At 36.0% G+C, this 12822-nt stretch overlaps 1 protein-coding gene across 5 annotated transcripts in view; it reads left to right on the plus strand.

Moving 5' to 3' along the window:
* Positions 1–12822, plus strand: part of LRBA (LPS responsive beige-like anchor protein) — a 789117-nt gene that overhangs the window by 86760 nt on the left and 689535 nt on the right. For all 5 annotated transcript variants that reach the window (XM_030312933.2, XM_030312936.2, XM_030312937.2 and 2 more), the window contains exons 3-5: positions 3752–3983; positions 4195–4295; positions 11715–11810. In XM_030312933.2, the coding sequence (XP_030168793.1) occupies positions 3752–3983; positions 4195–4295; positions 11715–11810 (429 nt within the window). The remainder of the gene's footprint in view (positions 1–3751; positions 3984–4194; positions 4296–11714; positions 11811–12822) is intronic.

Genomic DNA, 12822 nt, shown 5'->3' on the forward strand with positions numbered 1-12822 from the left:
TTTCCAGAGGCAATCACTATTTATTTTTTTTGTTTTAATGCTTATTTATATTAGAGAGTGTGAGCATGGGAGGGGCAGAGAGAGAGAGGGAGACACAGAATCAGAAGCAGGCTCCAGGCTCTGAGCTGTCAGCACAGAGTCCGATGTGGGGCTTGAACCCATGAAATGGGAGATCATGATCTGAGGTGATGTCGGACACATAACTGACTGAGCCACCTAGGCGCCCTGGCAATCACTATTTAGTTTCTTGTGTATCATGCTTAGGTAATACTTACGTATCCATATCCATATCCATATCCATATCCATATCCATATGTTTTGCATTCAAATTGTAGCCTACTGTTCACTTTTTTTTTCCATCTTGATTTTCTCACCTAAACAATGTATTTTAGAGATCTCTTCATGTCAGATGGAGCTGCCTTATTCTTTTCAGTGCCTGCATCATATATATCATTATATAGTCATATATAATTACCTTACATGGTAAGGTAATGGTATAAACCATTACCTTACAATGTGTTTTTAAATTTTTTATTTTTTAAATTTTATTAAAAAATATTTTTTAACATTTATTTATTATTGAGAGACAGAGAGAGAGAGCATGAGCATGAGAGGGGCAGAGAGAGGAGGAGACACAGAATTTGAAGCAAGCTCCATCCTCTGAGCTCTCAGCACAGAGCCTGATGCAGGGCTCGACCCCACCAACTGAGCCGAAGTTGGATGCTTAACCGACTGAGCTACCTAGGCGCCTCACCCTTGTAATGTTTTTTTGAGGGATTGTTTCTTCTATTTTCTGTTCAAAATGTACTACAATGTTCTTATATCTAACATCATTACCTAAATATATCTGTAGAATAAATTTCTAGTTGTTAAGACAGTTATTTGTGTGTGGCTTCTTCTATTTAACATTATTTTGAGATTGTTTTTATTTATTTATTTTTCTTTTTCAAGAGGACATTGATGTATATTGGTCACTGTGTCAGTAGTTCCAATATCAAATATTTTTCTCATTTATAGTAATTTTTCAGTTGAAGTCCTTGGTTTTGCAGATATGTATCACATCATCTCAAAATAATTGTAATTTAAATTCCTCCATTCTGATATTTATACTTGTTGCTCCCTTTTGACCAACTGTGTCTTCTGTACCTTCAGAATAATATCAAATGATGGTGATAATAGTGCATCCTAATCTTGTTTCTGACTTTCATGAGACTCATTCCAATTTCCCTATTTGAGCATGATGCTGGCTTTTCAGGTGTGATTGTTATATTGTATTCTTAAAGGAAGTCTTTTACTATTAATAAATGTAATAAAGTATGATGGAAATATTAAACCACCATTTAGCAATGCCACAGTAATAACATTTACAGGTAAGATCCATCAATCAATGCATAAAACTGGAATAAACTCTATTTAGTTGTGTCTGTTATTCTTTAATGAGCTGTTGTATTTTGTTTTGTAATGTATGGTGAAAAACAAGATACTTGTAGCCTCAAGGTGTTTCCACAAGATGAGTAATAATTTAAACATGAAATATAGTAACTTTAAGATGGAAAAAAAATCTGACAAACACCATCTTTTTAAAAAAAAATTTTTTTTTTAACGTTTATTTATTTTTGAGACAGAGAGAGACAGAGCATGATCAGGGGAGGGGCAGAGAGAGAGGGAGACACAGAACCCAGAGCAGGTTCCAGGCTCTGAGCCATCAGTTCAGAGCCCGACACGGGGCTCGAACTCACAGACCCCGAGATCGTGACCTGAGCTGAAGTCGGACGCTTAACCGACTGAGCCACCCAGGCGCCTCGAAAAACACCATCTTAAACAACTGGTCAAAGCTAACGTTAACCAGAAGTGAGGCATAATGACAATTAGGTCCCATTGAAATGATATGCTGAGTAGGACATACATCACTTCTGGGATATTTTTGCCAAAAATGCATAACCTGAATTTAAACATGAAACAAATGTCCATATTGGAAAAGTCTATAAAATATCTGGCAAATATGCTTCAAAAACATCAAAAACATGAAAGTCAAAGGATGCCTGTGCACCGGTCTCAGTATGGAGAAGACTAGGGCGGGTACTGATTGTGGATCAGAAAAAGGACTTGAGGGCAAGAAGTGGCAACATTTGAAGAAGATCTGTAGATTTGTTGGTAGTATTATATCAATGTGAAGTTTATGGTTTTAATTATTTTATTACGATTATATAATATACTCATATTACGGGAAGCTTGGTAAAGGGTATACAGGAATTCTATACTATTTTGCAGCTTTTTGAATATTTGAGATTATTTCAGAATAAAAAGCTAAAGACAAAACAAGCAAATAATATTCACAAAACCAAATAAAAAAAAGAGTTCATATGTAGTTAACAGAATTTTTGTGTGGATTAGAGAACCAAACATGTATACTTCATAGCCAGGACAGTGTAGCTAGCAGAATTGGCCCAGTCACACCAAGGGGCTCTTTTAGCAGAAGCCCAGCTGTCCTTTCCTAGATATTACTGATGATACAAAGAATTATACACTAAAATCTCTGCCAGAGCTTTCCCAGAAGAATCAAATGCTTTTACTACTGTACTAGCCAGGAATTCCTATCTCCCTTCATGCACATTATTGTCTCATATTGTTCATTTTTCCATTTTTTTTATTCCTCTTGCCCCTGTGTATCTTTGGCAGAACTTGGGAGAAACATCAATCCTTGGCTACAAGGAGTATTAATTGATTTTCTAATTCTGAACCTTCCTTGCTTTTCTGGAGTAAACTCTATTTGGTTGTGTCTGTTTTTCTTTTATGAGCTGTTGGATTTTGTTTTGTAAAAAGTTCGCTTTCTCCTAATTCTTGACCACCTTTTGGGTTTAGGAATGCATAATGTAAAACAGATGTATTCAGAAAGACAGGAGTGTAGGTGAATCATGTATGTAATGTTTCTGACAGACATTTAAAAAAAAAATCTAGTTAGCAAGGATAGCTCTGCAAAGGTAATTCCAGAAGTAGTTTAATTCCTTTAAACGATGGGGATTTGTTAAAATTTAAAAAATTCTCTGTGGGAGGACACCGAGTGAGATAGCAACAACACGGGGATAGGTCAGTATATCTTTCTCTGGATGAGTTTTTTTGATACTCTCAATGAAATATATTTTGACTAGTACTTTGGGGGTATGATTATGTTTAAGTTATTCTAATTATTGACAGGGAAAAAAAGGGATCAAAATCAATAGGTAAAATAAACTAGGAATTTGGCAAATATTAACTCTAAGTTCTGTATCCACTCTGAGTGTTTTCCAGCTTTTCATTTTTGTTGTGAGCTGTATTTTGTATAGGTAACAAAGCACCTCTAGGTTGCTATGGGTAGTTCACAGAGTTCATAAGTCATAAATGAAATACTGATTTAGAAGCAGTTATAGAGCTAAAAGTTAGATCTTTATTGGTGTCAGGGCAATAGATAGTGGTTTATCTAAGATATCCTGTATTTCTTTTCTGTTGAAAATTATTTCCACTTTTATATTGCAACTCTTGCTTGACTTTGTGCTATCTTAACTTGGAATTTTCTTTAGAAGCTTTATTTTTTAGAGCTGTGTGTGTGTGTGTGTGTGTGTGTGCGCGCGCATGCGTGCTTATGAACCCTTTTGTTGTAGAGAGTAGAAAAGAATGTGTATGGGTATGTACTGCCAACCTAAAGCTTAGGAGTGTGCTCTAGTTACATTGAAAAAGCACTAATGCTTATAATTTTTTCCCCTCTTTTTGGAAGTTGGTAGGAGGGCAGTTTGATTTGGAAATGAATTTCATTATCCAAGAAGGTGAGAGTATCATCTGCATGGTGGACCTCCTAGAAAAATGTGACATTACTTGCCAAGCAGAAGTCTGGAGCATGTTTACAGCAATTCTGAAGAAAAGCATACGAAATCTTCAAGTCTGCACCGAAGTAGGCCTTGTTGAGAAAGTGCTTGGGAAAATTGAAAAAGTTGACAATATGATAGCAGGTATGATTTTTTCTGTAGCACAATGGATGTGAAGAAATAAAGTTTGATTCTTAAATACTATATTTTTCTTATTTAGTTAACATTTAAGAAATATTTGAGCATCTAACTTGTGCCTAGAACTTCAGTGTTTAAACTCTTAAATAAGCACAGTATATTTCAGTCCTTTAAGGAATATAAGTTGATTAATTGTTTTGTTTTCTTTTGTTTCCAGATCTTTTAGTTGACATGTTGGGAGTGCTGGCTAGCTATAATTTGACGGTTCGAGAACTAAAGCTATTCTTCAGTAAACTTCAAGGAGATAAAGGACAATGGGTAAAAAAACCCTGAATACCCTTTGCTATTTGAAAGTTTCCCTCTCCTCAAATACATTAGTTGCTTTTAAGCAGCTGTTATTATTATACAGGGGTAAATGTCAAATTGAAAGGAAGAGATCAATCAAAATAGAATTTAGGTCTTTATAGCTACTTTTGCCATGACCCAACACAGGTGTATACTAAAGAGAACTGAATGTTCCAGGCAGGCTCAAACTTGGCCCTTCTTCAAATTGTTAGTCTTCAGATATACAATTAACATTTATTAGAGGAAAAGGGTTAGGATAGAGAAGGAAAAGTGTTGGGTAGTCTGCTTCTCTTTTTTATTGACACGAGTAGTTTAGCTGTAGCCCTTAAACTTGAATAATCCACTCATTGAACAAAAGGTCTGCAGTTAATTGGATCCACCTTCCATAGTTGCAATTTAATGGTCCTTTGTAATGAATGACAGTAGTGGTCAACTTATTTTGAACTCCAGGTGCCTTAGCAAACTGTTTTTTCCTACCACTTGGTTACTTACCTCTTAGAGGAATACTGGTAAATATTTTCTTCATATTTTGTTGGATTTCTGGGGTTATTTTAGTGCTCTTTAGAGATTATTGCCCACAGCAACTGATTGCTAATCTAGCTCTGTTGAAATCTATCTAAATTGGTGCTTTGCAATTGTACACTTTAGTTTATTGTGTTACAATGGTTAGACTCTAGCTTCTTTATATCAAGTTCTAGCTCTCTGTCTGTCTTTAAGATTTCAGGACTGGGAGCATCTGGCTGGCTCAGTTGGTAGGACATGCTACCTTTGATCTCAGGGTCATGAGTTCAAGCCCCACATTGGGTGTGGCGCTTACTTAAAAAATAAAAAAGCTTTCATCATTGATTTCTTAGCAATTTTATTATGTTTCTTGGAGTGGCTTACCTTGTGTTTATTCTTTTTTGCTGTTGTTGTTAATTTAAGTCCAAGTTAGTTAGCATATAGTGCAACAGTGATTTCAGGGGTAGATTCCTTAATGCCCCTTATCCATTTAGCCCATCCTCCCTCTCACAACCCATCCAGTAACCCTCTGTTTGTTCTCCATATTTAAGAGTCTCTTATGTTTTGTCTCCCTCCCTGTTTTTATATTATTTTTGCTTCCCTTCCCTTGTGTTCAGCTGTTCTGTGTCTTAAAGTCTTCATATGAGTGAAGCCATATGATATTTGTCTTTCTCTAATTTTGCTTAGCATAATACTCTCTAGTTCCATCTACGTAGTTGCAAATGGCAAGATTTCATTCTTTCTTGAGTGCTGAGTGGTACTCCGTTGTATATATACACCACATCTTCTTTATCCATTCATCCATTCGATGGACATTTGGGCTCTTTCCATACTTTGGCTATTGTTGATAGTGCTGCTATAAACATTGGGGTGTGTGTGTCCTTTCGGAACAGCACACCTGTATCCCTTGGATAAATACCTAGTAGTGTAATTGCTGGGTCGTAGGGTAGTTCTATTTTTAATTTTTTGAGGAACCTCCATACTGTTTTCCAGAGTGGCCGTACCAGTTTGCATTCCTACCAGCAGTGCAAAAGAGATCCTCTTTCTCTGCATCCTCGCCAACATCTGTTGTTGCCTGTTTTTTAATGTTAGCTATTCTGACAGGTGTGAGGTGGTATCTCATTGTGGTTTTGATTTGTATTTCCCTGATGATGAGTGATGTTGAGCATTTTTTCATGTGTTGGTTGGACATCTGGATGTCTTCTTTGGAGAAGTGTCTACTCATGTCTTTTGCCCATTTCTTCACTGGATTATTTGTTTTTTGGGTGTTGAATTTGGTAAGTTCTTTATAGATTTTGGATACTAACCCTTTTATCTGATATGTTGTTTGCAAATATCTTCTCTCATTCTGTCGGTTGCCTTTTAGTTTTGCTGATGGTTTCCTTTGCTGTGCAGAAGCTTTTTATTTTGATGAGGTCCCAGTAGTTCATTTTTGCTTTTGTTTCCCTTGCCTCTGGAGACGTGTTGAGTAAGAAGTTGCTGTGGCCAAGCTCAAAGAGGTTTTTGCCTGCTTTCTCCTCGCGGATTTTGATGGCTTCCTGTCTTGTATTTAGGTCTTTCCTCCATTTTGAGTTTATTTTTGTGTATGGTGTAAGAAAGTGGTCCAGGTTCATTTTTCTGTATGTTGCTGTCCAGTTTTCCCAGCACCACTTGCTGAAGAGACTGTCTTTATTCCATTGGATTGGATAGTCTTTCCTGCTTTGTCAAAGATTAGTTGGCCATATGTTTGTAGGTCCATTTCTGGGTTCTCTGTTCTGTTCCATTGATCTGAGTATCTGTTCTTGTGCCAGTACCATACTGTCTTGATGATTACAGCTTTGTAATACAGCTTGAAGTTCGGGATTGTGATGCCTCCTGCTTTGGTTTTCTTTTTAAAGATTGCTTTGGCTATTCAGTGTCTTTTCTGGTTCCATACAAATGTTAGGATTGTTTGTTCTAGCTCTGTGAAGAATGTTCGTGTTATTTTGATAGGCATTGCATTGAATATGTAGATTGCTTTGGGTAGCATCAACATTTTAACAATATTTGTTCTTCCTATCCAGGAGCATGGAATATTTTGCCTTTTTTTTTTTTTTGTCTTCTTCAATTTCTTTCATAAGCTTTCTGTAGTTTTCAGTGTATAGATTTTTCACTTCTTTGGTTAGATTGATTCCTAGGTATTTTATGGTTTTTGGTCCTTGTGTTTATTCTTATTACACTTGTGGTATTTGGACATTTATAATAGAATTTTCAGCAAATTTGGAAACATTTTGGTCATTATTTTTTTAAGTGTCATGTTTTTGTCCCTCCCTCCTCCTTCTGGGACTATAATTACATGTATGTTAGCTCTCTTGATAGTGCCCAGTAGGTCACTGAGATCTGTTCACTTGTTTTTCAGCCTTTTCCCTTTGTGTTTCATTTTAGATTGCTTTTTATATTACTGCATTTTTAAAAAAATTTTTTTTTTTTCAACGTTTATTTATTTTTGGGACAGAGAGAGACAGAGCATGAACGGGGGAGGGGCAGAGAGAGAGGGAGACACAGAATCGGAAACAGGCTCCAGGCTCTGAGCCATCAGCCCAGAGCCTGACGCGGGGCTCGAACTCACGGACCGCGAGATCGTGACCTGGCTGAAGTCGGACGCTTAACCGACTGCACCACCCAGGCGCCCCAATATTACTGTATTTTTAAAGTAACCGCTCTTTTGTTTCTCCTGCAGTGTGTTAATTCTATCCAGTAAAATTTTCAGAGTTCAGATATTTTTATTTCTAAAGATTCTGTTTAGTTCTTTTAATATCTTTTATTTTTCCTCATTATGTTCATGTTTTCCTTTAAATCCTTGGGACTATTGAGCATATTTATAATATAATAGTTGCTCTCATGTTATTTTCTACTAATTCTATCATCTTTATCATTTTCTAGATCATTTTTTTACTCATGGATTTTGTGTCTGCTTATAGGTCATATTTTCCTGCTTCTAATGCTAGTGATTTTAGATCCAGTGATGTTAGATACACTGAATTGTTCCTGGTTGAGTGCTAGATTTTGTCATATTCTTTTTCAGATTGTTAGACTGTTTTTGTAGACAAATTATTTGTGGATCAACTTTACTCTTACAGACTAGTTTAAAAGTTTTGTTTTGGTCAGGTCTAGATTGTCTGTTATTCTAAGGCTAGTTTAGCTTCCTTATTCAGGCCTGATTCTTTTAGAGTCTCTCTGAATGACCCTACATCTGAGATACGGCGTAAGAGGTAGTGTAAGGCTCTGTGGTCATTCCACTGTGCCTAGTAGGGTCTCAATTTCTGGCTGTATAGTAGCTGTAAAAATTCTTTGACTTATAGCTTTCAATATCTTGGCCTCACCTTGTTCAGTTTTATGATAGGCATGGATAGTTTGGTATTAAGTCAAGGAGGATTAAGATCAGTGTAGATTTTGGAACTTCTTACCTGCATAGCTCTTTTCTCTGTAGTACTCTGCTTGAAGCTTTCATCCTTCTCAGACTACCCCACACTGCAATTTCTGTCTCATTAAGTCAATGAGAACTTCACATTCTGTTTGGTTTTCCTTTTCCTGTGCAGTGGTATGGAAATTTCATCCTGGTAGAAAATCTGGTAATCTCATGGCTCATTTTGTTTCCTTTTCTCAAGTAGCAGTGTCTTGAGCTACTTCTTCCATGTCTAAAAACAGTTTCTGTTTCATACATTTTATCCAGTATTCTAGTTGTTTAGGGTGAGTTGATAAGTCTAGACCCTGGTACTGTGTCGTGGCCAGAAGAGAAAGTACAGATCTTCTTTGACTTGCAGTGGGGCTCCATTTTGATAAACACATTGTAAGTTGAAAATGTTAAAAGGTGAAAATACATTTAATACACCTAACTTATCAAACATCATAGCTTAGCCTATCAGAACACTTATATTAGCCTACAGTTGGGCAAAATCATGTAACACAAAGCCTGTTTTGTGATACAGTGTTGAATATATCATGTAATTTATTGCATACTGAATTCAAAGTGCAAAACAGAAAGGTTGTGTGGGTACAGAATGGTTGTAAGTGTATCGGTTGTTTATTCTTGTGACTTTGTGGCTGGCTGGGAGCTGTGACTTGTTGCCACTGCCCAGCATCCCGAGAGAGTATTGTGCTGCATGTTGCATGTCACTGCCTGGGAAAAGATTAAAATTCAAAGTTCAAAGTACTATTTCTACTGAATGCATATAGCTTTCACACCATTGTGAACAAAAAAATTCTAAGTTGGACCATCAGAAGTCAGGGACTGTATATATACTAGTTTCATTTTAGTTTTGATTTATATTCAGTGTCTTTATTCTGAATATATAATGAGTACATTTCTGTTGGTGAATATAGAAAACTCTGAGAAAATAACAATGGATATGAATAAATGTGTATTTATAGAGATAGAAACCCAACAACCAAATAAACACAAAGTCAGTAATAATTAGAGATGTTCAAATTAAAACAAAATTGGTATGTTACTTTATGTCTATTAGTGTTAAGGCTTATAAAGTTGGATAATAGCAAATATAACTGGGGGGATAGGGTTATTTTAAACTTGTGTTCTAGTGGTTGGAGTAAACTCATTTAGCCAAACTTGAGTAATCTAGCACTAATTAGTTGCATAAATTTATACTCAAATCCAGTGACTTAGTAATTTCCTCCTGAGTGGGTGTTGCATGAAATTCTCACAGTTTCATAAGGAAAATACACTTGAGGATGTTCAATGTTCACATTGTTTTTGATGGCACTGAATTGTCACCATAGGGGTTTATTGTTATGATAGTAGATAGATTAAATGTATTGGATGCATAGAATGGATTATTATATGGCAGTTAGAATCAATGTAAAAGTTAATATGAATAGATGCAAGAAGCAGAAAGAAACAGATTCATATATCTGACCAAAGATCCTTTAAATTATGAGGATCACACAAAAATACTTTTGAAGGAACACATAAAAAGATTAAAGATATTTACATAGTTGCTTATGTGATTGGGAGTAGAATGACAATAGGTTTAGGGCATAAAGGGAAAAATAATGAACTGTTAATAAAAGGATCAAGGCCTTGGGGTACCTGCTTGGCTGATTTGGTGGAACATGCAACTCTTGGTCTTGGGTTGTGAGTTTGAGCACCACATTGGATGTAGAGATGACTTAAAAATAAAATCTTTAACCCCCCCCCCCCCCCCGCCCCGCAAAAGAAACCCCGAAACATACAAAACCGAGCAAGGCCTTGCTCAGTCATTAACCATTCATAGAATGGTTAACACTATATATATTTTTATTTTTGACTGTAGCTGATTTTGGTTATTTCATTTTTATTGATTTAAAAAAATCAATATGATTGTATACTTTTATAATTGTGTGGTGTCGCGAATTGAAAATTTCTTGATCACTTAAGAATGAAGCTTTCCACTTAACATTTAGGTAAAAGATTGCTGGACTCTTCTGGATAGTCATGATAACTAAGAGCAGATACCAAATAAGATGAAAGCAAGCCAGTGATTTCACTTGTGGTTTGACCCTGTTTTGAACTTTTAATGAAGAATGTACTACACTTTATCCTATTTACTTGTAAACTGATTAAAATGATAATGTATATCTGATCTTTGCTTTTCCTTATAAATAAGCCTTTTTATTTTAGTTATTGGTTGTTTTGTGTATCAGAGGAGACTTGTGGGTCAAAGAGGCATTAAATAAATGTAATGTTACAACTTTTTTACATGCTATATAGTTAAGGTAATATTGGAAATATGATAGGGAGCTTGGATCCAGTTTCAGAGGTCAGGGAAGACTGCCATAAGGAAGTAACCATTAAGGTCAGCTCTAAAAGATAGAGAAGATTTATATTTAGTTAAGAGGGGAGGGAAGTAGGCCTAGTGAGAACATTTTAAGCTGAAGGAATAGTTTGTGTTCAGGCCCTGTTGTTAGGAAGAAGGCAGAGAGGGCTTTGTGGATGGAGTGCAGAGAGAGAGGAAGATAGAAATGCAAAATGAGGCTAGTGAGGTAGATAGAGTATCTTGAGGGCTATGTTAAGAGTTTTGACCTTTTAAAATATACAAAATAGACTTTTGTAAAGTCTATTTATTTATTTTGAGAGAGAAAGAGAGAGAGGGAGAGAGAACGCCAGCGGGAGAGAGGGAGGGAGAATCCCAAGCAGGTTCTGTTCTCACAGCACGGAGCCAGATGTAGAGCTCGAACTCACGACCTGAGATAGGACCTGAGCCCAAAAAAAGAGTTGGGCGCTTAAACAACTGAGCCACCCAAGGTGCCCTAAGGGGGTTTTGATCTTTATTTTAAAGACAATGAGAAGCTATAGCAGAGGTAGCATAATAGGTGAGAGTGTAGTGATTTAAAGTATGGGCTCTGAAGTCAGGCTGAGTTCTGATCCCAGCTTTGCTACTGGCTAGTTATGTTACCTTCGAAATGTTCCTCTGCCTCTGAGTCCTCCTCTATAAAATGGGATAATAATAGTACCACCCCTAGGATGGTTATAAGGTTAAAATATTTTTATTGTTTCTTTAAAAACAGTCTTCAACAGGGTAATATAATAAGCATTATTTATTTGTTAAATTTAAAAAGTGTTTTAAAGAGAGATGGGTGATGGGTTGATGTAGTTTGTAATTTTAAAAGATAATTTTTGCTGTAGTGTGGAGAAGTTTCAAGTGTCGGGTGCTATTGGCACTTTTATCAAACACCTTATACCTTCCATCATATTATGAAAATGGCATAGAATACATTGTATATTTCTTTAAGATAGTGAAAATAACATTCTTTTTATATGCTTTTAGTTTAAAACATTTTTTGGTTATTCTTGAGTATATTAAAGTATGAGTATATGAAAAATAAGTTGTTTTATGGTGAATAATGCAGTTAATGAATTGTTGATTATTTTCATAGCCTCCACATGCTGGGAAGTTGCTGTCTGTGTTAAAGCATATGCCTCAGAAGTATGGTCCTGATGCCTTTTTCAACTTTCCAGGAAAGAGCGCTGCAGTAAGTAAATTTTAATGAGGATATCACTTGGAGTGCTTTCCTCGGTTTCCCGAAAGGATAGCCCTGTAAACACCCCTGATGGGTTTTGTGTTAGGTAGAAACTTCTTTGCACAACCTAAATTCCTTACAGCAGTTATTCGTGTTACTTTTTCCTGTTTTAGAAGTGAAGAAATACAGGCTCAAAGAAGTTAAGAAAGCTGCCCATTTACAGCTTGGGACAACAGTGGACTAAGAAGAACCCAGTTATTTTAAACATAAGCCATGTTGTCTTCAGAATTTACCTCTGAATTTTCAAATAGATATTTAGGTGTAACACTTTCACTTTCTATCTTACTGAACATCTTTCTTTAGCCTTGTATTTCCCCACTCCTGTTTCTTTTACACCTGGTGTATAGAATGACAATAACTCTTTGAAACTTTTTGGCAAGAGTTCCTAACTTGTGAGTTGCCAAATTTTATCAGTTTCAGCATTCTTTTTTTTGTTTAAGTTTATTTAATTATTTTGAGAGAGAGAGAGAAAGAGAGAAAGCCAGAAAGCCCACGTGGGTGTGAGCAGGGGAGGGGTAGAGAGAGAATCCCAAGCAGGTTCCCTGCTGTCACTGTAGAGCCCCAGGCAGGGCTTGATCTCACTAACCGTGAAATCATGACCTGAGCTGAAAGCAAGAGTCAGATGCTTAACCGGTTTAGCCACCAAGGTGCCCCCAGTTTCAGCATTCTTATAAGCTGTTAATTAATCAGTTTATAAAGAAGACATTGCTGGTAATATCTGTAATGTTTCAAAGTGTTATAGGAATGCATTATGTAATGTATATATGTTATATATAGAGCTTTTTAACGTCCTCATATTACGTTGGTCTGCTTGTTATAAGCAAATTTTTCTTTGAAGATATTTCAGTCTGTTCTTACTGAGATTATCTTTTGTCACTTTTTACTTTGCTTTTGATAATATCTTTTTTTAATTTTTAATTTTTTAATTTTTTAATTTATATCCAAGTTAGTTAGCATATAGTGC

The sequence above is a fragment of the Lynx canadensis genome, chromosome B1, assembly GCF_007474595.2.
Source record: "Lynx canadensis isolate LIC74 chromosome B1, mLynCan4.pri.v2, whole genome shotgun sequence".
NCBI lineage: Eukaryota > Metazoa > Chordata > Mammalia > Carnivora > Felidae > Lynx > Lynx canadensis.